At 36.8% G+C, this 24,896-nt stretch overlaps 1 protein-coding gene across 2 annotated transcripts in view; it reads left to right on the top strand.

Annotated features, from left to right (window-relative positions):
• The window catches only part of LOC753230 (b(0,+)-type amino acid transporter 1), a 47,025-nt gene that overhangs the window by 11,989 nt on the left and 10,140 nt on the right, over nucleotides 1-24,896 (top strand). Inside the window, exons 2-12 of one of the 2 annotated variants that reach the window (XM_030975063.1) lie at nucleotides 4,068-4,240; nucleotides 4,989-5,136; nucleotides 5,953-6,201; nucleotides 7,146-7,271; nucleotides 16,324-16,338; nucleotides 17,673-17,778; nucleotides 18,236-18,280; nucleotides 18,711-18,834; nucleotides 19,693-19,796; nucleotides 22,482-22,578; nucleotides 24,223-24,372. In XM_030975063.1, coding sequence (XP_030830923.1) covers nucleotides 4,148-4,240; nucleotides 4,989-5,136; nucleotides 5,953-6,201; nucleotides 7,146-7,271; nucleotides 16,324-16,338; nucleotides 17,673-17,778; nucleotides 18,236-18,280; nucleotides 18,711-18,834; nucleotides 19,693-19,796; nucleotides 22,482-22,578; nucleotides 24,223-24,372 — 1,257 coding nt within the window. In that variant the 5' untranslated portion in view covers nucleotides 4,068-4,147. The remainder of the gene's footprint in view (nucleotides 1-4,067; nucleotides 4,241-4,988; nucleotides 5,137-5,952; nucleotides 6,202-7,145; nucleotides 7,272-16,323; nucleotides 16,339-17,672; nucleotides 17,779-18,235; nucleotides 18,281-18,710; nucleotides 18,835-19,692; nucleotides 19,797-22,481; nucleotides 22,579-24,222; nucleotides 24,373-24,896) is intronic. The other variant, XM_030975064.1, reaches the window with a different exon arrangement.

Genomic DNA, 24,896 nt, shown 5'->3' with positions numbered 1-24,896 from the left:
TCAGAACCAACAGAAGAAGTGGGTCATTCATTTTGTAGTTCACTTTTTGGTTTATTCTTGGTTTGAACGATGAAGCAAGAACCACTTCTGTACCTTTTGTCTGAATGTGAATTATTTTCATATTTGACAATGAATCTGGGTTGCAAATTCTACCTACATTGTAAATATGATTGTTTGTTTTTTAATTCAAAATAAGTATGGTATGCTATTTCATCAGTCACAACCTTTAACATGGTTTAGAAGTCCAGTAGAAAAGGTATGTTTGAGTGGTTAGTGATTGAACATAAAGAAACAATGACCCCTCCCCCCTCGAATTTTTTAAAATTTTAATTTCGTTAAAAAAGGATGTAAAAACTGCTTTGAGAAGTTCTCCTGTACAATAAATCCAAAAAAAAGCTGCAATATTTCTCTTTGGAAGAAAGAAATTCCCTATGTGGTTTGTTATGATTCGTTTCACATGTGCATCATCTGAAAATTCAATCTGCCACACCCTTTTCATTAATCATGGCACTGTGGGTTTCTATTCACTTCGAATCTAGTATGTGCTTTGTTAGTAAATTCTGCAGGTTCTTTGTATCTTACCCTTTGCTTGGGGAATTTTTGGGTTGAAAGCGGGTTTGTGAACCTGTACAGCAGAGTGTTTATGTTATAGATGAATGAACTTGTACAATAGTCTTCTAATTTAGACTTACATGTACATGTATACACCTATACTTATCAATCCCATGCCTGGTGGTTTCATGGTCAACCGTAGTTCCTGGTAGTCTCCAGGCATATAACACTGATATTAAGTTGGGTTTTAATAAAAGCAGAAAAATGAGAGAAACGTGTCAGTGAAAGTTTCAACGAAATTCGATGAAGTAAATGAACTACTTATTAGTTATTGATTAGGGAATAGACTTGTTTCATACAGGGGTTGTATAAAAACATATCTATCTGCAATAATATGTTTAGGGTGATGCATCATTGAAAAAATTTACAAATTTAGTCCTTTTTTGTAGGGCAAATGTAAGGGCAGCTCGCAAGAAAGGTCACAGAGTTGCCAATTCATGTTTGATTGATCGTACCTTCCTAAACTTTCCTTCATAATTTTCTTACTTTTAATGGTTTTCGCTCAACTTTTCACGGACCTGTTTCTCTCATGTGTGTGATTCTATTAAAACCAACTTGATATCAGGATGGACTTCTCCTTTAAGATGGGGGCAGGGGAGGGGTGGCGGGGAGGGGGGCTGTATATGCTGTCCCCACTTGACATTTTGTAAGTGCCATGGCACTAGAGGGCTACAGGCAAAATGCCTACATGTACATGCAGGCCTTCATACGTGTAATATAACTCATCAAGTTGAGAATGTATTGCAGCTTAGAGACATCAATAACTGGTTCGATCCATACAAGTACATGCTATTTGGGTGTTGATTAATGATTATTTAAACAGTCGTAGCTTCATTTTCTGAGCTTCAATGTACTAGTATATGAAGCCCATTAGCCTAGCCATTGGTATAACAGGCATTGGTAGTCTTACATTAGGCCTGTCATCATCAGCTCGAGTTTGCTAAATAACCTGCTATTTTAGCTATCCCTATCGCAAATTAAAATTAACCTGTTAAATTGCGTCCTCATCAGCCCGCAGTTGCAATTAGCGGGATATTTGGTCGAGAAAATATCCCAAGAAATCTTGGTCTTGTTTCCAAAATATCCTGCGATTTGAGAGATAGCAAGCTAATTTGTGCCCGTCTAAGCTACAACTGTAGTTAGTGATGAGGATATCAGTCTGGTGAAGACGCAATATTGAGCTTCGGGATAATATCCCGTTACTGAAAAAAGCAGGTTATTTGGCAAGCTCGAGCTGATGAAGACAGGCCTATTGAAGCAATTTGATGTAAACAAACGGAGAGAAAATCCTGTATTATCCAGTCACTTCTTTCTGTTCATCTTTGCTGACCTCATAAAGTCAAAAACAAGGCAAGGGAGTGTGTCTGGACTGAATACCAATCGAGTTCACCGTGAGGTCAGCAAATGGGCTTTCAGCCAATCAAAACTTGTCTTGACCAAAACATTGCACACTCTACTACACTGTCTGCTTTCATAATGATGCAATGGGAAACGGACTAGTCTGAGTTTGCAGACCCAGTTAGACTGATAATATCTATGCTAAGTGAGGCTGTGCCATCTCACATGCATAAGGAGCAAAATTTGTTTATATCGAATACCGGTTTCTTAACTTTTGAAAACTCAGAGGTTACAAAACCCAAATGCAAGAAAGAATACATATGATGATAAAGTATCAAAGAAATTCACAGAAGACTTTAATTTTAAAAAGATAACATCCAAATAAGCTTTATCCATTTTGTATCACTCAATGAGAAGGGTTACCTCAAACAAGGGATGCAAAGGAAGTCAAGATTGTAATCATCATAACGAAGAGAAAATCATAAATGTTGCTTGTAATATTAAAGCACTTCCTTGTGTTTGAGCTGATATCAACACCATTGCTTTTCAACTGCCTTAAATAGTCAACGTAAATAAGTGAGCAATTGTGTCTGTGTCTGGAATGAGATGACACAATGGCTTTTGATCCACATTCATTGCTTCAGCCCAAACTTGGTACAAGAGGATTTTGACAATAATTTTTGAAAAGCCTGCTGCTCAGTCATCCTTGACAGCATAATTATGAATATGGTATGATTAGACAGGGTATAAGTTATACATTAGCATGATATATGATTCAAGGTTACATAGGTTATAACTTTATAATTATAAGTTACCAAAATTGGGTACATTTTTTAAATTTTATACTCACTGTACATGTATAGGAGAGAGATAGAGAGAGGGGAAGTTGATGCAATGGGGGGGGGGGGGGAGGAGGAGGAGGAGGGGATAGGGAGAGAGCAAGAAAGGGAGAGGAACAGAGAAAAAGAGAGTGAAAGAGTTGGAGAAAAGAGAGACAGAGAGACAGAGAGAAAGAGAGAAAGAAACAAATTCAGAGAGAAAGAAGCACATGCATGTACAATGTAGTAAGAGAGGGGCGCAAGGAGGGGAGAGAGAAAGCAGGAGATAGAGAAAGAGAGAGAGAGAGTGTGTGTGAGAGATAGAGAGAGTGATCGAGAGAAGGAGCGGAAGAAGAGAAGCACACAGTAGAACATTCATCTTCATCTGTCTGGTATGTGCTATCAGGTCATTAGGTCTCTATTACCAAGTGAATGCATGCAGACATGAACTTCTATTTAACCTCTGATGGTCTTATCTCTGTTTTTCTACTTTGTCTACATAGTGCTACAGCACAGCACATTGGGGGCTCCTTTGTCTGAAATGTTCAGAATAGAAGATACATTTGATTTTTTTTTGTGCAACTCTTCAAAAGTGTTCATGTTGATGCATGTAGGCCCGAGTTATTAGCAAACGTGGGCAAGACTTAGTATTTTTCCTCATTTTATTCTGATAGTTTTCCTAAATGACATATGTAGGGCAGTAGGGCTACAACTAGAGATTAGACTTGTGGTATTTATGCATGACGTAGCATTTTTGTTCATTTACGTGCAAACCATACATCTTTTGTTTGATTGTTTGTTGAACTCCTCAGATCTACGTTCAAATGTTGTGTCTGCTTGTATTGTCCCAGAGAAAACATACACTTGTACGTTATGGTAGGGTATGTGACTGTGACGGCAGCAGTTATAAAGAGAGAAATCATTGCATTATAGCATGTAATATCTGTTTTACTCTTTAGTTCTGGAACATTATCTCAAAGATCCATGTAGAGATCATTACAGGTATGTTGTGTGTTGGCTGAAATTATTACAGATTTTCTAACATCATCGTCATGACTTGCATTTCTGGTGGGTTTTAACTGGAAGCTTCCCTGGCTTTGCTCAACAGCAGGTTGATGTCTCTCAAAATAGAAATAAGGATATAAAAGTTGGCATTATCCCATTTCTAATTAATTATCAGTTTGCTTCGGGCATGATAAAAGATGTCATATTAGAGCAAGATCATGATCAGTTTTGGAAGTAAAATATTTTTAAAATATGTAACAACCTCTTCCACATGTTTTTTTTCTTCAACTTCACGTAGAGTGTATTTGATCTGACAGCCCAGAGCAGGGAATATCCCAGATTATCATTCAATCGACGTTCTACATCTAGTCGCCATGGAGATGAAAGAGAAGAAAGAAATGAACGGAGATGCGGAGAAAGCTGCAGACGATACCGTCAGCCATGAGAAAGTAGGACTCAAACAAGAGGTAAATGCTTCTGTAGAAGAGTTCTTTAAAAAAATCCCCTTCTTTGTATTATGTAGGCCATTTTCGTAATGTAACCATATTTGTAAAGTAAAAAAATTTAATGCATATCTTTGTGAAGTGCCTCGATACAAATTATTTCTTTCACCTGTGAAGAATATTGGGAATTATATTTTAATTGTCAAAAGGTAAATCGTACCTACATGTAGCAACAAATGCTGTATGCCATTCGCATTTTGACTACAGGTTAATGAAATAATTTGGGTGAGGCACTTCACAAAGAAGATTGCATTAAATTGTGTTACTTTACAAATATGGCCTATTTGATTCGCTTGAAGACTAGAAAAATACAGGAAATAAATGTTATCAAAATTGTCTAATTTTGTTCTTTTTAGAATGACATTAATTGATTTTGAAATAATAATTATAATGATAATCTTTATAGATTGCAAAATTTTCCATACACATTTTCAAAGGTGCTCTACAATGATGTTTGTAACAGAATTAAGATGTGAATTTTGATATTTTTTTGAAATATCAACTGACTTCTACATTGTATTTATCTGATAAATTCTATTTATATCACAGGTTGGCTTATTGAGTTGGTTAGTACTGATTATGGATTCAATAATGGATTTGTTCCCCCTTTCGTTAAGCGTTCCAAACTAAAACCCTGACTGATCGTCTACACTTCCATCACTGATATGAGCGGTTCATGAATTCTTGAAATGATTTCTTTCCATCACGACAGGTTGGCTTATTGAGCGGCGTAGCCCTGATCGTCGGTTCGATGATCGGATCTGGAATCTTTGTATCGCCGAAAGGCATCCTGAGAGAAACACAGAGCGTTGGTATGAGTATGATCATATGGCTCCTCTGTGCTATACTGGCCATGACCGGTGAGTTCCACACCTGTTTAGTAGAGTGTAAAAAGTATATCAAAATGCCAATTTTCATTCCCTTTTTTTTTAACGTTTAGGTGGTGTCAAGGACAAAGTATTTGAACCCACCCCCAAAAAAATGACCTTAAATTTCAACTATAATTGATTGTTGATCTGTGGTGTGCCTTGGCCAGTGGCTTTAGACTGGTCTTTTTGTTTACATGTATGTTGTTGTTGTTTGTTTTTTTCTTCAAAAGTTCTGCTGATTGTTGTTGGAAAGTGTGGCGACTTGATTGATCCCTAGCACTGAATCAAGGTCTTTATCTCAGTTTTTATCTATAAGACTTTCATTTAAGTTTTAAAAAAACAATGCTCAAATGTCTAGTAAACCAGGATCAAGTCTAGAGTTATAAGGTGCATGTTGTCTTCATTTTCATCAAGTGTATAAATCTCCAACGTCTTTTCTCATAATATGTACCAGCCTACCAGGTGTCCTATTGTACACTGAATAAAAATCCAAAAATCTGGTGTCAAGAACAAGAATCTGGTCATCTCTCTTGTTTTGAGCTACACATATGTTTTATTAAAGCTACCTGCATGTATATACCGTACATTGAAACCTGTTTATAAAGACCACCCAAGGGAGACAATAAAAGTGGTCTTTATAGGCAGGTGGTCTTTATGTACAGGTGCCTATAGTACATGTTTCAATGAGAAACCATTTTCAAGGGAAACAAAAAATGTGGTCTTTGTAGACAGGTGGTCACTAAAGCAGGTTTGACTGTATTTATGTTCCATTCAAATTTGTATCCCCTATGTCTGTTATCCTACCAGGCGCCCTCTCGTATGCCGAGCTAGGCACCCTCATCCACAAGTCCGGTGCCGAGCACGCCTACCTCAACGACATCTGGGGTCCCATGCCGGCGTTCATCTTCTCCTGGACGTACACCCTGGTCATCAAGCCCTCCATCATCTCCATCGTGTCCCTCATCACGGGCACGTACGTCGTCGAGTCCTGCATGTCGACCTGCGACGGCAACGAACAGGTCATGCTGATGAAGATATTTGCCGCGCTGTCAATCGGTAAGACTCGCTAATAAATCATGTCAGATATTACTATCTTTTGATGATTGTTTGTTTGTATTTTTGTTTTTTGAGAGCTGGAAGGGCATTGACTTGGTTTTAAAGCCCCTCTGCACTAGTTTGGCCATGGAGGGATAAAACCTTCCTGCAAGGTCACTGGCAGGTGGTTTTCTCATCAAATCAGCTCTCAATTAACATAAGAAAAGGAGGACCATGGGGGACCAACGGTCACCACTTAGGCATTGTTGGCTGTATAGAGGGTGCAAGTAGCTATGAATAGTGCAGTGGGGCTTTAAACTATACTGCCCTTTTTACTCTAAGCAGACAAAAATGCACTCATTAAAATGTTTTTTTGATTTTATTGACTTTAAATCATGATATTTTACTACATTTTACTCTCTTATGATCACCTGATAGGGGGAAGAAAAAACGCCAACTAGGCCAAAAGCTCTTTCTATTACCTTCCCAATGCCCAGCTATGAACAGATTTTAGATCAAAGTGCAGAGACTTGATTGTAATGTTTTCCTATGTTTAAAACTGACCATTCTATTGGTACTGTGATCAGGATACTTTCCCTTTGTATCTTGATGTAGTAATTCATCAGGATTACATCTTTTGTTCAGCTAAAAATGTCACACATTGTTTTTTATGACAGTTAATGCCAGGGAGATCACCTATAAGTAAGGATATACTGCACATGATGATTGAATTTCACTATGTCCAAAACTCTGGAATAACTTAACTTACCATTTGAAGTCAGGAGATCAACATCTGTGAATATCTTTAAATCAAAACTGAAAGCACATCTTTTCAATGAACTGTAAATCTAAGTATATCAGGAGCTCTTGTAGCGCAGTAGAATCAATGTCGGATAGTTTCTGCGCTCTATAAATGTATTATTATTATTATTATTTTTTTGTTACTCTTTTTGTCCCTCTTCCAGGTCTTATATGCTTCATCAACTGCTACAGCGTTAAGTGGGCCAATGCCGTCCAAGTTATATTCACTGCGGCAAAGTTACTAGCATTGGTCATCATTGTCGTTATTGGTTTTATCAGACTTTTCCAAGGTAAGCTAAGATATATATATATATAAGAAAAACCCTGTAACTACAATTTGAGCATTTTGTATTTTGTCTCATTACACAAATATAGAAACGTTTCTTTCATTTCAAACTTTTATTTTTAAGTTTAATATTTTGTAACTATGATTTGAACATTTTGTATCATTTTTTTTGCAACAAAGACAGAAATTTTCTTTCATTTTGAACTTGTCCAGCAGAAAGTTTGCATGAGATTTCTGTACTTGACAAAATAGTCATCCGTTGAATATCAGGTTTGTGTGTGTATTATGATTGAAATTGCACACATTTTTGCATTGAGACTAGTAAAGATATGTTGTATTGTATGTTTGTTTTTTGTTTGTTTTTTACCTCTTGTGTTTTTGTTGCATTCATAGGGGTTTAATTTTTAATGTAAATATGTAATGTCTTGCAAATTGTCTTCAGTGCACGACATTGTGTCGACTGTGTATTAAAATCTGTGTAAAGGGCACTTGGTAGATCCGCGGTAGACCATGAAGCAGTGTTACAGGCAGATGTTATATATGGGCTACGTCATAATGAACAGGTGCCAAATGAGACATGTAATGAACCTTGGATCGGTGAAATACAATACTTCACACTGTCCACACATACATGTATATATATAGAAAATGAATGGATATTGCTTTAACCGCGATAGCTAAGTTGGTAGAGCAGTGGTCTTGTAATCTGGTGACCCGGGTTCAAAACCAAGGCGATGCGCTAGTGTCCTTTGGTAATGCATTACTCCTCATTACCAGATCCCTTGGAGAGGACCTAAAGCCGTCAGCCGTCTGGTTGCTTACTAACAAGCATTTATGCTTTAGCAGTCAGGTAAAATAACCACCACCACCACCACCACCACCTGTCGTGAGAAGCCCTATAAATTTGCTGTTATTTACATTTCAGTTATAGTGGGACGTAATTGTTGTGATCTAGTTTTCAGCTTTCATTTGGTTTGTGTAAATAACTTTCAGTCAAGGAATTGTGGAGATTTTTATTTGATGATGGTTGTGTTTAATTTTCTGCAACCTCCAATAGTAATAAATTGCAAACATTGCATTGTTCTAGATTCAATGAAAGACCCTCCCCCCCCCCCAAAAAAAAAGGACAGAGAAGCATAAAATCATTTATTTAAATATAATGTGCACAATTTTGTATGTCATTAGACTTCCAAATTATGCCCTTACTGTATGTACCTCTATTACTCTTAAGAGCCACTATGAAATCCATCTTTAGAGGGAGGACCAGTTTGAATCAATGTCTTATTCTGTTCCCAGCCAGGAATTTTGACATTTTGTAAGTTTGTTCAATCTTAAGTACTACAATTATTATTGAGGGAGGACTAAGGAGGTCACCCTTGTGAATTGACTTTTGTCCCATGGAAGATAAAGCATTTCTGTATGGATGCCGACAAAAGTAAACGGAAGTATATATCACAATATTTTAATCTCAATGTAAACAGTGCATCAAATATAGAGTTTAGTCTTATCAATTGATAGATACTCAATTATTTAAATGTGCATTAATGCAATTACGTGGCATCTGTCTTGTTGATACTAGATCTTATCGGGTGTAGATGTAAATATCTGCATCTGTGTCGTTCGTCGGGGTCGGGTTGGAATCTAATTAGAACGCTCGGAGACCCGGTTAGGCTCTGTGCCTCGATCCCCTTCCCAGCCTTGCTCTAGCTGGCTTTGTTTACTTTACAATCGAGCTGTTGACAGAGGGTGTCCAAACACTATTGTGACGTAGGTGATCAATATGTTGCATCCATGAAAATATGGATGCAACCGTTGTACTGTAGGTCAATAAGATATATGACAGCAGAGAGCAATGGATTTAAGGGCTAAGGTGAAGGCTAGCTGAGTGGTCATATGGGTGATAGTGAGACAGTGGACAGTGACCGTCTTTGAGAAGAATAAGTCCGGAAGTAGAAGGGGGTTAAAGATAAAGACCAGTTATGGTCATGCGATTGCATTGTGAAAGAAACGTTGTGGAATCGATTAGAAAAGGTTGATCATCTATATAGCATATAAGTATTGGTGTGTACTGCAAGGTTCTGGAATCATCAAAATTATAAGAAATTTGGCCCAGTCTTGGTAAAGTGACAAACACTGTACACAGAAAGATGTATAGGACTGCGTGACACGTGTGCTATAACTATCAGGTCCAAATAAATATGATATTTTACCAAATATATCAATTAGTAGACGGTTTCTCTGCAAAATTTGAATCATTACGTATTAGTCAAAACATATTCTTTCACATGATTGGTAATAAAAGCTTCCATTTCATTTTTTGAGAGGGGGGGCGTTTCCAAAACTGGTCTTTACCTTTAAGAATGGGGTTTCGGGAATCTTGGTTTGGATGTTCCCATCAGAAGGATACAGATGGATGTTTGGACAATATATATTAATTTCAGAATTTATTAAAAAAGTGCATACCGGTACTAAAATTTGTACTATCCTTGGAGTTTGGACTATACAATATTATACATGTATCAGTGCACAACATTTAGACTCTTTACGTACATTGTTAGAATTGTTGACAGTGAATCAGTAATCAAAACTAAATAGTCAATAGATTTTGACTAAACATGTGTTTGTGTCTGCACTCTTTATGCTAGGCACATGTGTTATATTATACAAATAATACACAGATGTGAGTGCGTTATGGTCGATGCAGCGCACGAGGGTATTCACTGTGGTGCGATAAAGCAGAGTCCATATACATCAGGCCTTCTCAACTAGTTTATTAGAAGTGCCAAAACGAAAATAATTTGTAGTTGAAGTGCCACCCTTGTATGGTTGACTGTGCTGCGAGGGAGCGTAGCGACCGAGCCGAAAATCGTTGGGGTCCAGGGGCGAAGCCCCCTGAAGCTGGTGGATTTAGGGCTTTCTAAAAGCCCAAATGGGGCATTTTTAGCACCATTTCATTCCACAATATAATCAATCATAATTTCATTTTGATGTGATAAAATTAGTACAATTCCTGGGTACCATTACACTGGAGGTATATTTTGACTCTATATGTAGTTTTTGGTGTCCAATAAACACGAGAAATGTCAAAATAAAGTGAAAATCAAACAAACAAAAACAAGATGTTTCCAGAGATACGTAATTTTAAAATTGGTATCCCATCGAATTGATCGTAAGCTAATTGTTGTTCAGACCTTAGGTTTACATTCGTATAAAATGGTAGAAAACGATAAATTCCCCTTTCTTCCTGTTTGTTAAGCAGGCACTTTGGGCTCAAATTCGACTGCAACTTCTTGATTTCGCTGAGTATTGGTCTATTTGCTTTCTTTCTGTTTTTTGTTTTGTTGTTGCAACAGTCGCGCGCCACTCCGACTGACCACAAGCGCCACAAGTGGCGCGCGCGCCGCCAGTTGAGAAGGCCTGATATACATGTAGGCCAGAATAGCGCTGCATCGCCATAACGTCACGAATGAATACCTGTGTTTTATTTGTTTCATAAAATGGGTCGACAATCTTACTTAGCAAGGCCGTAAGATGTCTCCCTGCAACCATCATCCATGGTTGTAAACACCATAATGCACCCCATGCAGATGGTACCGTGCAGATAGTAAAAAAAATGTGCACGGTCACATGATCCATTTTGACGTTTTTTCTTGAAACCAGTTTATAACATTGATTAGTGTACGGCCGAATTAGTGTAATGAGGTTATGTGATTGATATGTTTTGTAGTTATAGATAGATATGAATTATGAGGATCGGAAACCTTGCTCATGAGCACATTGTTGCGAGTAGTACCGGTAAAAGTAATAAAATAAAAGTCCTCCAGACAGTACAGTGGAGAGGGGATCATTTACACAGTGGGATGTCTTTAATAAAAGAAGGTGACAGGAAATCCTGAATAAATGGAAATGCTGAGCATCAAGCATCTTCCTGTTATGTCCAAAAAATGTAGCAGGCAAACGAGAAGGTTTTTCTTTCTTCCATGTAGTGAAATTTTCTTGGTTAGGGATTTAATAGTAGACAAACAAATTAAAGGAGGTAAAATCAATTTTTAGAAATCTCAGCAATAAATAGAACAGTGGATGGATGAAAGCAATGCATATCCTTGAATTTGAGAATTGGTTCAGTTCACCATTTGTTATGCCTCCGCCCACATAAGTGGTGCCAGAGGCATTATTCGTCTATCAATTGATGAACGAAAATGTCAAATCTTTGTTTTGTACATGTATCTGCATAATCCAGTTTTAGCAAATTATGTTTACCCTCCAAGCAGTCTTGACTCTCTGTTGAGCTCAAGTATTGACTCTCAACAACTTGTAATGGTACTTGGGTGTAGCCAAACGTATCTCGAGGAAGCCCTGAGTGCACCATGCCATAGGAACTCAGTCCATGGTCAAACAGTTGGTAACAGCAGGACTGTCTGTCTCTCCCAGCCATCTTATACCTCCCCCCTCCCCTATCTCTCTCTCTCTTTCTCTCTCTTTCTCTCTCTCCCTCTCTCTCTCTCTCTCTCTCTCTCATACTCTGATTGTTGACAATCTATATTTTCAGTCTGATTTTCACCTTTACTTAAATTACTCTCACTCACTGTTTCTATATCTCTCTGTCTTATTGATAAACAACAATATTCTCCTTTTCTCTCGCTTTTTCTCCTTCCTCTCTACAGTTGTGTATATCATGACTCCATGTTGCCATGGAAACATACTGATGCATGCTCTCTCACTCTCTCTATGTCATTGTCTGTCTCTCTGTATCTCTGTCTCTCTCTGTCTCTCTCTCTGTGAGCATGACTGTGTATCTCCCTCTTTCCTCTGTCTTCCCCTGTCATGAGACTCTCCTTCTCTACTCTATTGTCTCTCTTCGTGTCCTCTGATCCCCCCCCCCCCCCCCCCCCCCCCCGCCTCTATCCTGCCTCGTTCATGTCTCTGTTTTTTCCTCCTCTTCCCCTCTCTCTAACGGTCACTTTCTCACTGTAATATTCTTCCTCGTCTCTCTTCTACTTATTTCCTTTTACCTTCTACCTGTCCAACATGCCCCTAAATTGCTCTGTCTGTCCCTACCCCCCCCCCCCTCATTCCCTTTAAGCCCAGTAGGAAATAGGAAACCCATGAGATATGATTACTTCCTTTAGGTAGGCAAAATGCTAATAACCCTCTCGTAGACGCCACTACAACATGATGTCCCTTAAATCATGACTCTCAACGAAATAGACAAGTGTGCTTGAGCCTACGCGCTCCCCTAAGGTTTTCTATAAAAGGATGTAACTGGAACTTGTACATGCTGGTAGGGTGTACAGATAAGTATGAAGATGAAGAGAATGAAAATAGGGATCAGGCTTATACTGTTTTCACACTGGCAATATTTTGCTTAACCCCGTACTATAGGTGGGGTTAAGGGGGGTCTTAGCCCCACCTATAGTACGGGGTTAAGCCTATTCCACTTTCTGTTCAGACTGGTTTTTACCAAAGTGGGCTAAAGTTGGGTAACCCCACCTATAGTACGGGGTTAACTAACCCTGCAAAATAGCAGGGCTAACTCCGCAATTGTGGTGCTAACTCCTGCTAACCCCGCAATTGCGGTGCTAAGCAAATGAATGAGAACAGAAACGAAAAATAGTCCGGTACTACGCAATGGAGCGTATCGCAGCTGGCCAGATGCGAAGTATGTCCAATCATAACATACACGATATCCGGGGTTAACGAAATGCAGTGAGAACAGCAGGAATTTTCTTATTCCGGAATAGGCGCTAATACGGGACTAAAAACAGCGAGTGTGAAAAGCCAAAAAAATAGTCCGGGGTTAAGGATAGTACGGGGCTAAGCAAAGTACGGGGTTAAGCAAAACCAGTGTGAAAAGAGTATTACAGTACTTTACAGAAGTCATTTCTACGACTATATGTGTTTACAATACATGCACTGCACTGAAACCCTGTATTTGTGTAATATTCATCACGTTAACCAATGTACAGTAATTCAATAAATGGTAAAATGGATTGATTTGAAATTACAATCCTTTAATGTTTAGTTGAATGGCACTTTCGCATGTTCAACACAACTTCATAAGTTGAGGTTGGTCCATACTCCATTCATTGCTCAATGTATGATGTATTCAGCCATGATCGTAAGGTGCATTGTATCATGGACATAACACAAAGCCCCCCACTGCTGGTGCCTCAACAATGTCATTCCAACATGTGCATGTATGCTGCATATTTGCCATTGTTTTGTATGTAGTACTGTTCATACTACATGAGGATTTGTTTGTAATAAGACACTAAAAAGATGACAATTTAGACTGTTCCTCAACTTCCTCATTGTCAACTGGCCTTCATAAGTTTATCAACATAATTGATCCTTTTATAAACAAATGATTACAAATTTTCCTTGTACAATTGTCACCTAATGGAATTTTTAACAGAATTGATCCATTTTAATAAACAAATGATTACAAAATTTACAGTACTAATTTGTCGCATATTGAAAGGTTTGGAACAAGTGTGGAGACACTCATCATATACCGGTACAAAAAAGGAATTAATTTAACATTCCTCGCTATATATGCATTTCTACATTTTTTTAAGAAGCATATTAAAATCCACAGCTTTGAATTCAGATATCTCAAATCTTTTTTTTATTCATCCTTTTTAAGAAATCAATACAGACCTACAATGTATACAAGTCATATGTAAATTACAACATTTTTGTAGCATTCATTTAAATTTTTAACATTACCAAAACTTCCCATATGGGTCACCATAATATACAAACCACCTTTGCAAAAAAATTGATTCAAGCATTAGTAAACACGGGAATCTATTAATAAAGGCCTGTGACCTTTTACATACTTGTACATCTGCCCGTAAACCATGTCCCTTGACTCTCTTGACTGTGCCTGCACTGCCTGGCTGCCAGCCAGCAAGCCAGACAGTGGCTGATGCAAGCACATGCGTCTTTGTATCGTGTGGAGATATGGATGGCTGGTTGGCTGTGTATTGCCAAGTTTGGAAGATGATGAAATCATTAAGAAGTCTGGTCCGCATTGGTTGACTTCCTAGTCTCTGTCGTGAAACCTTTTTAGGATTGTGTATTGGTAGCTAGTGCCAGGAAGTATGCTGTGTGTATAGGGAGAGTGATCTTACTTTATCCTGTTTATCTTTTGTATGCTCCAAGAGACACAATGTTTGCAAATATACTGTACAAGAGACATTGTCTTAAAGCTAATTATTTTGTCCTTTATAGTGATAATATAATGATCTTTGTTCACCCAGGACAACAAATTTGTTTGATATTAAAACGGTCATTTTGCAGAGTTTACTATATTTGGGAAGAAATTGGTCAATTCTACAAAAGGGCTAGGATCATGTACAGTGTAGAGAGACAAGCCACGCAGACTAATTAACTCACTTGTCATTAAAATGATAATGAAATACAGCATTTGGCAGCTCTTAGCAACACTGATCTCATGCAATCAATTTTTTCGAATAATTTATTCAATTCAAAGAGTAACACTCACTGCACGCTTAAACTAGCCAGTAACCCTTCTAAAACTACCAACAATATTGTGATTTTCATCAAAAGAGGTTCCCATGATTTGCCCATACGTCATGAAAGAATACACATGAGATAGCAAACATGTTCAGAATATGATGCAATGTTTAAATTGTAGTCCTACTGTGTGGCTACCTAACAGTAGTTTACAACCATACACATGGATCATACTAGACATGAAGGTAAACAGTACAGGATAGAAAAAATTTGTTTATCAAAAGTTTCATCAACCATTTGGCATTTATGTACCTGTGCGAAAATTTAAAAAAATGCATATTTGTGGAGTAGAATTTTTTTTCTTCCGGTAATAGAAAAGTATGAAACATCAGTGAATATTCAGGTGTTGCTTGTTTACATTTCTCATTCATCAAATGGAAAGGTGATTGATTCAAACCTGTTTCTTAACAAAAAAAAGAGTAAAGGATTGTTTACATGACTTGCCATTTGCATGATGAGATAAATGTCAACTAAGTAAGGGAGGAGTGGTTGGATTTACACACATTCATACATGTGTACATACATGTGTAATAAATCAAATGATTCAAAGGACGCAATCATTATTGAAAATACATGTGAAAGGTCAAGAGTCTGCAACCAGCTGTCTCAAGTCTGTAGCAAAAACAGTGTAGTTTTTCAGGTTTCATTAGAACTTCATTGTAATTTTTCTTGTTCTTTTTCATGAGAGATTTTCATGTTGTGGTTTTTTAAGATAAAGTAGGATATAATGCATTTGGAAGCCATTCCTACACTGTATAGTTCTTTTTTTTTCCCCAGAAATATCCACATTATAAGTTTGTCATCATTTCAGTTGTATTGTTCCTTTTTTCATCAGAAATATTACCATTTTATTCTGACTACTAGCACTGGCATTTTACAAGTAGAATGATCATAATAAGAACAGCACTCATGCATTCTTGTTTTGATTTAAATGTGTAATATTAGTTAAAGTTATATTTCATTTCACATAAGTCAAGATTCAGTCAAGGTTGATTATAATTCATATTTCATTTTTTCTCTCCAGAGATTTTAAGAGTTTAAGTTTATCATTGTTTCAGTTTCTGTTTTGTTTTTGTTTTTTATCAGAAATATTTTATTTACCATTTTATTGGCATATTACACATAGCATGATCATAATCAGAACAGCACTCATGCATTCATTTGTTTAATTTGAATGTGTAATATTAGTTTGAAGTTATTCCATTTCACATAAGTCAAGATTCAGTCAAGCTTGATTATAATTCATATTTCATTTTTTTCTCCTGAGAATTCAAGAGTTTAAGTTTATCATAATTTCAGTTTCAGTTTCTTTCTTTTTTTTATCAGAAATATTTTATTTACTATTTTATTGGCATATTGCATTACACAGCATGATTATAATCAGAACAGCACTCATGCATTCTTGTTTTAATTTAAATGTATAATATAAGTTGAATTAATACTGTTTTACATAATTTAAGATTCAGTCAAGGTTTTATTATAATTCATATTTCATTCATGATTTCACACATTAGAACTGTATCGCACTGGTAAGTTCGAGTTTTAAGTTTGGAAGGTTTTTTTTTCTTCTTTTGGTATAAGGGATCCTTCCTACATTTTTCTATCCTTTTCTTGATACTGGTGCCTTTTGTTTCCTTAGCAGAAATTTGGATTATATCACTCTACTAGTCTAGGGATAGTATTGGCATGTACATGTATTGCAAGTTTATTCACTGTCTGGTTTTTACCACTATTTTATGATTCCTGGTATTATTGTTATACAAAATCAGATTGATTTAGTATTATGATTAGTATTGTAATACAAATCATATTTATTTAGTATATACATGTATGCACACCTAATTTACTATATTCATGTGTGATATGTTAGATATGTTTCATATAGTATGCATTAGCTACATGTAATGTTATCTGCTGCTTTTTTCGTAATATTGCACGTGCACATATATCTTTAGAGCTATGATGGTAAAGGAGGTTGCTAAGTCATTGGTTGCTTTTTTCCCTGTAGTACTAGATAGTTTACTTCACTTTATATATCACTCATCAGATTCCATTCATTCAAGGCCCTATATTGTAGTAGAATTGCTGATCTCTCTGTCATGAAATGTAACTTCTCTTCCCCATCTCCCCCCCCCCCCCCCCCCACCTCCAGAGAGCATGTTAAGCTGTTCCTTATTCTGTAGAATTTCAAAAGGGAACCATGGTTTCCCCATCCTCGTTTTTTCTTCCCACAAAATTTAGTTTTGTTAGAAATGAAGACCACTGAAAGGATTTGCTAATTCATCACAAATTTTGTTTAAATGACTGCACCTGTGCAAATGCACTACTTTGAAATTGATTTTCATGTTTGAAAGTGATATTGGGATTTCACTGCTACCTCTATTTCATGGTGATGATACACATGACCCAAGCAGGGTGTGTACTATTACATTTAATGGAGACATCCTAATAGAATTTAAAGACAATTATCACCCATTCATCATACACTGTACATACATGTACCATGTCCCCCAAACAACAGTAGAGAGAGAAGGAAAGAAGTGTGACTACTCGTATTTGTAATTACAGAATGATTTGATTACAAACAAAAATTTAAAAAGTTGTATAGTTATTTCCTGTCTGAGAGCAATTGCTAGGATTTTTTGTTCTTCTTTACTCCTGACTGTTTGTCTGTCTGTCTCTCTTTTTCAAAGTATTATAATGTACGATTGTTACTTTTGATGTTCCTTTCTTAATTATAGATTGAACAATTAACAAGAATTTTCTCTTTCTCTCTCTCTCTCTCTCTCTCTCTTTCTCTTTCTCTTTCTCTCTCTCTCTCTTTCTCTTTCTCTTTCTCTCTCTCTTATTTTGTCACTAACAGGAGAAACAGGGTATTTAGCAGCAAACACAGCATTCATAGGATCGTCACCCAAAGCCTTCTCATATGGCATAGCCTTCTACCAGGGCCTATGGGCCTACGAAAGCTGGTAAGAACATAAGCAGTAGCAACAAAAACAAATCCGAAAGTAAAACAAGAGAAAAAAAGACACCCCTGAGGGACACCCCTGAGGGCCAGAAGTGCATTGTGTCTGTATATAAGATAAGAAAATTGTTTAATCTGTCCTGCAATACATGTAGATGCATACAAAAAATAACAGTTGTGATATTGAGGAGATAATTCAGTGCTAGAGTTGCAACAATATTTTTGTTTCTCAAACATTTTGTTTTAAAAGAAAGAGACAATGTAAGTATAAACAAAGGAGAGGACACGATGTAGAAGAGACTCTTAAATCACCATTAGCCTGATTTTATTTTGAATAATTGAGGTTGCTCATTAGGTTAGCAATAGTATACTGTTAAACTGATCACTTATAACAACTAGCATTGGAACAAGAACTGATTTCTTACAGTACAATTTTCTCATCTCATCTCATCTCTTTACAGGAATCATCTCAACTTTGTATCGGAGGAGCTAGTCAACCCAACGAGGTGTGTACTTTCTCTACTTGTCCTTACATCATGAAGCCTTTTCCTCAAACTTCATATTATATTATATTATATTATATAACTGTCAATCACAAGGTTTGCGGTTCGAGACCCGCCATGGCACTAATGTCCTTTGGCAAGACATTGATCTACATTTGCCACACTCAACCGAGGTAATGTGAATGGGTACCTGGCAGAAATTAATTCTTTTAAATGCTAGAGCGCCGTAATGGAAGCACAGCTAAAGCCGGGGTAATAATCTCCAAGTTTGGAAGCGCTTAGTAATTATAATAAGCGCTATATAAAAACTGAGTATTATAAGATATCAGTAGAGTCTTATAAGGTAGAAAAGAATGATTAGATAAATCTGTCTGTCTGTGCACAACAAGTTCCTAATAGAAATATGTGTGTCTCATTTAATCAATTTTTCTAGAAACCTGCCCCTCGCTATTGGCATCGGTATACCGCTCGTAGCCCTCTTCTACCTCCTCGTCAACGTTTCTTACTTCACCGTGATGTCGCCTCAAGAGCTACTCAGCTCCAATGCAGTAGCAGTGGTGAGTCTCCGGCTATGTTCAGTCGATGTTGTTTGATGATACCTCCCTCACACTGCCAAACCAAATTCAGTCCAGGGCAGCCTTTCACAAACTGTCAGAAGTACAAGTTCGCCGACAACCCATCGAAATGCGTGCATTAAATTTAACATGTATTTCAATGGGATGTCGGTGAACTTGTACTTAGGATGGTTTGGTGAAACAATGCCCAGCTGCTTATCAACATATGTTACTTGGTATTAGTTAGTATTATGGTATTATAAACATATATTTGATATTTGGTGAATTAATACAACTATCAAACATGCTTCAAGGCTCATTCAGATATGAAGTGGCAAAACTGTAGCGTTTTTTTGTTGTTTTTTTACTTAAATTTCAATACGCTTCAACTTTCTGTATCTTATGACACAGAGCTCAACAAAAATGCACAAGTCCTTTGTTGCGCATAGTTGCCTTTCATTTACATGTTTAAAAAATATGTCAGCTTTTTTGCGGCAGTTTATTGTGCCATATCTGAATAAGCCTTTGGTCTTTGATGTGGTCAGTAATTCAAGGAACAAAATAGATTGGATCTGCTCATTTATGAAAAAGACACCTGAATGGGAAAAAAATATTCATTTCATTTTTTATAATTTCAAGAATTCTTCACTTTAACAGGCTGAAATGACATAGATGTTTATATTTGAAAGGGATATTAACCTACAGGACTTTGAAAATGACCCTCGCATGTTCAGCTGTAGTTACATACCTTTTTGTCTATTCTGTATTGTTTATCTACGCCTTTGTTGTATATTGTTTATGTGTACTTTTTTCTGTTTTTTAAATTATATACAATTGGATTGAATTCTTGTATTGTTGCAGACCTTCGCTGAGCGTACGCTTGGACCCATGGCCTTCATCATCCCCATCTTTGTGTGCTTCTCTACGTTCGGCTCTGCCAACGGCAATCTATTTGCATCAGGAAGGTACGCTTGTCAAATTGGCACAAATGTTTTATGTTAAATGTATTTAAAGGCCCACTATACTACTTGTAGCTACTTGCTCCCTCTATATAGAAAACAATGCCTAATCGGTGACCATTGGTCCCCCATGATCCTCTTTCTCTTATGTTAATTGAGAGCTGAGTTGATGAGATAGCCACCTGTCAGTGACCTTCCTTGGTGGTCTAATCCCTCCTAGCCAAACTAGTACTGACGGCCTTTGAGAATGTATGTTTAAAGTGCTGTAAAAATGTGCCTAACATGTCAACTTTTAAAAAAAATTGTTTTTCAATTACAGATCAATCAATCAATCTTATTTACTGGGTGTAAGCCACAACTATGTTTAAATAATGTTAAAATTAGCGATACAAATTTTTTCCCCTCAATGCTAAGTATTGTCTACAGTCTGCTATGGTCTTAAAAGAGATAGGAATCAAATTTGTTCAAAAGTCTGACTGCAGTTGTGTCTATTGGTTGCTGCTGTGTTGGGCAAGCTTAATGAAAGCTTTCAATCATGAAAACCATACAGAGACTTTTGAATAACTTTTCATTTCCATTTGACATGCCATTCTAAACGGTTTCATTCAAAGTCTGCACATCTTTACTACACCTTTTTTTGTAAACCAAACCATAAATGAATCACCAGATTGGGCGATAAAAGATTTATATCTCTATGGGTTTTCTGTAGCTTTAGTAATATAGATATTGTTTGCAGAATATAAAATTTCATGTACTTGACAGATGTTTGAACCTGGTTTTATTAGTTGGACGTTGACATAAAAGTCAAGACATTGGCAACTATTTTATGATACTAATAAAAGCTGATAGTGGCGCATTATATAGCACACATGTCTGTTGTGTGTTGAGGCTTGTGATGCTCCAACATAAAAAATAAAATAAAAAGTAATATACCTTTTATGCCTTCCCTTAATGTGCTATAAAAATTAATCTGTATGTAATCATGGAGAGGCATTAACAGGATGTGATTTTTATTGAGCGAGTTGTATGTGACTGGCAGCCAGCAAGGTTGCAGCATACAGTCAATTGGAAAGGATGTCAAGGCGATGAACCTTAACGAATATATTTTACAGATTTATATAGGGCTCCATGCTAACTTTTTGCCTGATTGAACCTGATTGAATCTGTATGCTTGAGCACGGGCTCTATGTAAACATTTCATTTTTTTCCATTTTTTTTAGGGGGTGAAGGTCTAGACTTATGCCTTGAATTATACCTTGGCCTTTTTGTCTGATTCAGTTTTCATATAATGCAGACATAGATGGCAAATACATTGTTTCAGATATTAGTAAATTATTGTCTGGAAGATGAATACCTTGGCCCTGTAACCCATGAGACCATTCATGATGTTCAGTCATAATTGGCAAGCACTTTGTCTCCCAGTTGATTCTTAACATTCGATAGCAGCCAAACAGCTTAAGTAATTGATTCAATAATCTTGTACCAGCATAACCACCAAACCTCCAGCTGTGTGGGGAAAACATTATCCACTGTTTTGCGGAGAGGATTATGGGAATTACATGAGAGATGAAATTTTCCATGAAAGCTTGAAATTGAATTCACATTTATCTGTTAGTGCTATCTCTCATGCTTCCATTGTTATGGAGCTGTCTCCAGCTATGTTACAACCAAAATAAACAATCAAATTGATTAATGATTATCTATCAAGTTCTGACTGAAGACGGTGTACTAAAGTCAACATGTAATTGCTTCAAAACCAAAGGATTTCACCTTTTTCATTCTCTTGTGCACTTTATTGACTCACTGCACTCTTGAATGAGGTTTGTTTTACATGGAGTTCATTAAATGTGTTCCTGAGAAACATTTTTTTTTTTAAAGTAACATCTGTATGCCCCTACACAGCTGTAGAATTATTAAAGGGAAAGTCCATCCTTATATTAAATTGGTTTCAATAAAAGCAGGTAAAAATTTGTGAAAGTTTGAGCAAATTCTAATTAAAAATAGGAAAGTTATGAATTTTAAGTTTTCATCATTGGAAAGCAAATTGGCAACCCTGTGAAGTATCATGCATGGTCCTCTCCAATTTGCTCTATACAGAAACTTTCATAAACTTTCATTTTTCTTAGTTATTGGTGACTGAATAGATATGTTTCATACGGGGTCTGTATAAAAACACATTTGCAATAATTATATTTCGAGTGAATGTATGATGAAACATTTTCTAAAGGGACAATATAGATTTTTGAAGTTTTAGTACAGGGCAAATGGGAGGGCAAGCTAGCAAGATAATTCACAGAATTGCCAATATGTTTGATTGCAACTCCAAAAATTCATAATTTTTTTTTATTTTCAATCAGTTTTTGCTTAAATTTTCACTGACCTTTTCTCCCATTTTCCTGCTTCTATTAAAACAAACTTGATATCAGGGTGGACTTCCCCTTTAAATGTCTACCAGTAACAGACTTAAAGGGATTGATTAACTTTGTCTCAGATTCTGAAACAAAATCTTGGATTTAGCTCACGTTGCAATGATAATTATAAACCTTAAGGTCAGTTAGGAACACCATGATTTTTACAAGCCGATCGATCGCCTGTCTGATTATCAAGATATTTATGATTGGAAATCGAAATCAAATTGTGCATTTTACTAACGGTATTTATAACACTTCCTCTCTCTTGTGTCTGTATCAGGTTACCGTATGCAGCTGGTAAAGAGGGCCATCTTCCTCAAGTGATGTCCTTCATTCACATGAACAAGTACACACCATGCATCTCACTCATCACCACCGTAAGTAGAATCAAATAATCCGCAATTGACCCTACTGCAAATACACAGAGAAAAAATACATTGGGGCTCGGGGCAACTTAGCCCCCGAAATGCCAAGAAGAGCCACCGAAAGTCATAAAAAAGCCCCCCCAATACAAAAAAATTAAAGAGTGTTATTTTCATGCAATCAAGCCTGAAAAGTAGCCCCCGAAATTGTTTAAATAATTTCTTCCCTTCGCAAATACGATATTCGACAGTAGACATGGCGACCTATTTCCCACCCTGCGAAGATCAGCACATGCGCAGACGATTTGACGAGGTTTCTTCCGGCTTCCATAGAGAATGTACAGCAGTATTGTCAACTAATCCCTTACTTTACTAAACTAAATTGTTCAGGTTTCCTTATGGTTTATGGGTTCAAAAACTATAATTTCTATCGGACCTTCCAGTTTTCGACCCATTGTCCTTGTATGGAAACCAAATGTGCCAAATATATACCACCGGCTGGTGCTGCCCTCTACGGCCAATCACCGTGGTTGCAGTAGCGAGAATTCATTTCTAATTCTAAATTATTTTTTTTTGATAATACATTAAGTAGGCATGCCATCAGACAACCAAATAGGTTTACAAAAAAATGAAACTTAGCAATCTATTCCACAATAGCATAATTTTTTGTTTACTCATTTATTATTATTATTATTTATATACTCCGCATTTCCCAGAGCGGCCCAAAGCGCTTACAACAAGAAGAATCCTACAAAAAATGAAAATGAAAACTTACAGGATCCTAAAAATCTGGATTACCGTACAAAAAAAAAAGGTTTAAGTCACTTTTAGAATGAAGAGACAGACGGTGATTGTCTGAGTATTAAAGGTAGCCTATTCCAATATTTAGATGCAGTTATGGTTACAGAATTTGTGCTGGATTAAAAGGACAACACCTGGCACTCGATAAATCAGCCTGTCGTGACATTTTCTCTTTCCACTGGCAGTATAACTTCCAGTTTGCACTATCAAACCATTTGTTGCAAGGTCACATGTCTGGCCCAAATTTAATGTAAATTAACATATCGCACATGTTTTAAAATACAGGGAAAATAATAGATTTTATACACTGTTTTAAACCAGTGCCAATTGGTCTTACGAAATTGAGCTCTCCCCCTCTGAAACTTTCTCTTAAAAGGCAAAGTCAGAATAGAATGTAGACTGTTCTCAATTCAGTTTAGGATAACACGTTTCAGTATAAAACTATATTAAAATCAATTGTAAAATATTGTTGTTCCTTATTTTGTAGAGTACCATTGCAGTCACACATAAAACAATTTCTCAAACAATTTTTAACTCTTTTTTTCAGAGCACCATTGCAGTATTCATTATAATAATAATTTGGTTTACAAAAGGAAGCATAATCAGCATCAATGCTACTCTTTTTGACCCTCCTGCCATTATTATTACCCAAGCAATTGCGAAGCACCCATGAACACCTGGGTAGAGAGTGGCAAATGTGGATTAATGTCTTGCCAAAGGACAGTAATACCGGGCTGGGATTTGAACCCTCAGCCCTAGCATTGAGAGTCAAGTGAACGAACCACCATACCATGACTATTGACCATGAACATAACAGTTTTGTTAACTTTTCTTCCTTTTTTTCTTTCTTTTTCGCAGAGCACCATTGCAGTTTTAATGTTGATCCCCGGTGACTTTGATACGCTGATCAACTACTTCAGTTTTGCTACGTGGTTCTTCTACTGCGCTACAGTCACAGGCTTACTCTACTGGAGATATAAATACCCCGATTTAAAGAGACCCTTTAAGGTAAGATTCAGGACTTTAGTGGTATCCGGTCCAAGCATTAACTAAACTTTATTTGACACACAAAGCCTTAAAGGCCGGCTGTACTAGTTCAGCCAGAAGGGATTAGACCACACAGTGAGGTCACTGACAGGTGGCTATCTCATTAACTCAGCTCTCAGTTAACATAAGAAAAAGAGGATTATGGGGGACCAACAGGCACCGATTGGAGAAGTTTTCTATATAGAGGGAGCAAGTAGCTACAAGTAGGACAGTGTGGCTTTAAAAGTTTTATTTTTAGAAATGGACAGTTACGTGCAAATGAACAAAATGAAATGTTCCTCGACTATGCTATGGTATCTGCCTTGTGCAATTGGAGGTAAAAAAAATCTCCTTTATGGAAAGATTCAGGATTTTCTCTTTCTCATTTGGAATTAGAGGATGAATGAGGGTGTAATTGACATTGTGAAACAAACAAAATAACTTTCCCTTAGTTGAAGTCACTTGCTTGATTTACTGGCGGTATTAAAACCCAGATATAAAGAAAC

The sequence above is a fragment of the Strongylocentrotus purpuratus genome, unplaced genomic scaffold, assembly GCF_000002235.5.
Source record: "Strongylocentrotus purpuratus isolate Spur 01 unplaced genomic scaffold, Spur_5.0 spur5_scaffold_8, whole genome shotgun sequence".
Taxonomy (NCBI): domain Eukaryota; kingdom Metazoa; phylum Echinodermata; class Echinoidea; order Camarodonta; family Strongylocentrotidae; genus Strongylocentrotus; species Strongylocentrotus purpuratus.
Note: the sequence above shows the minus strand (reverse complement) of the source record. Positions and strands in the feature narration are given on the sequence as shown.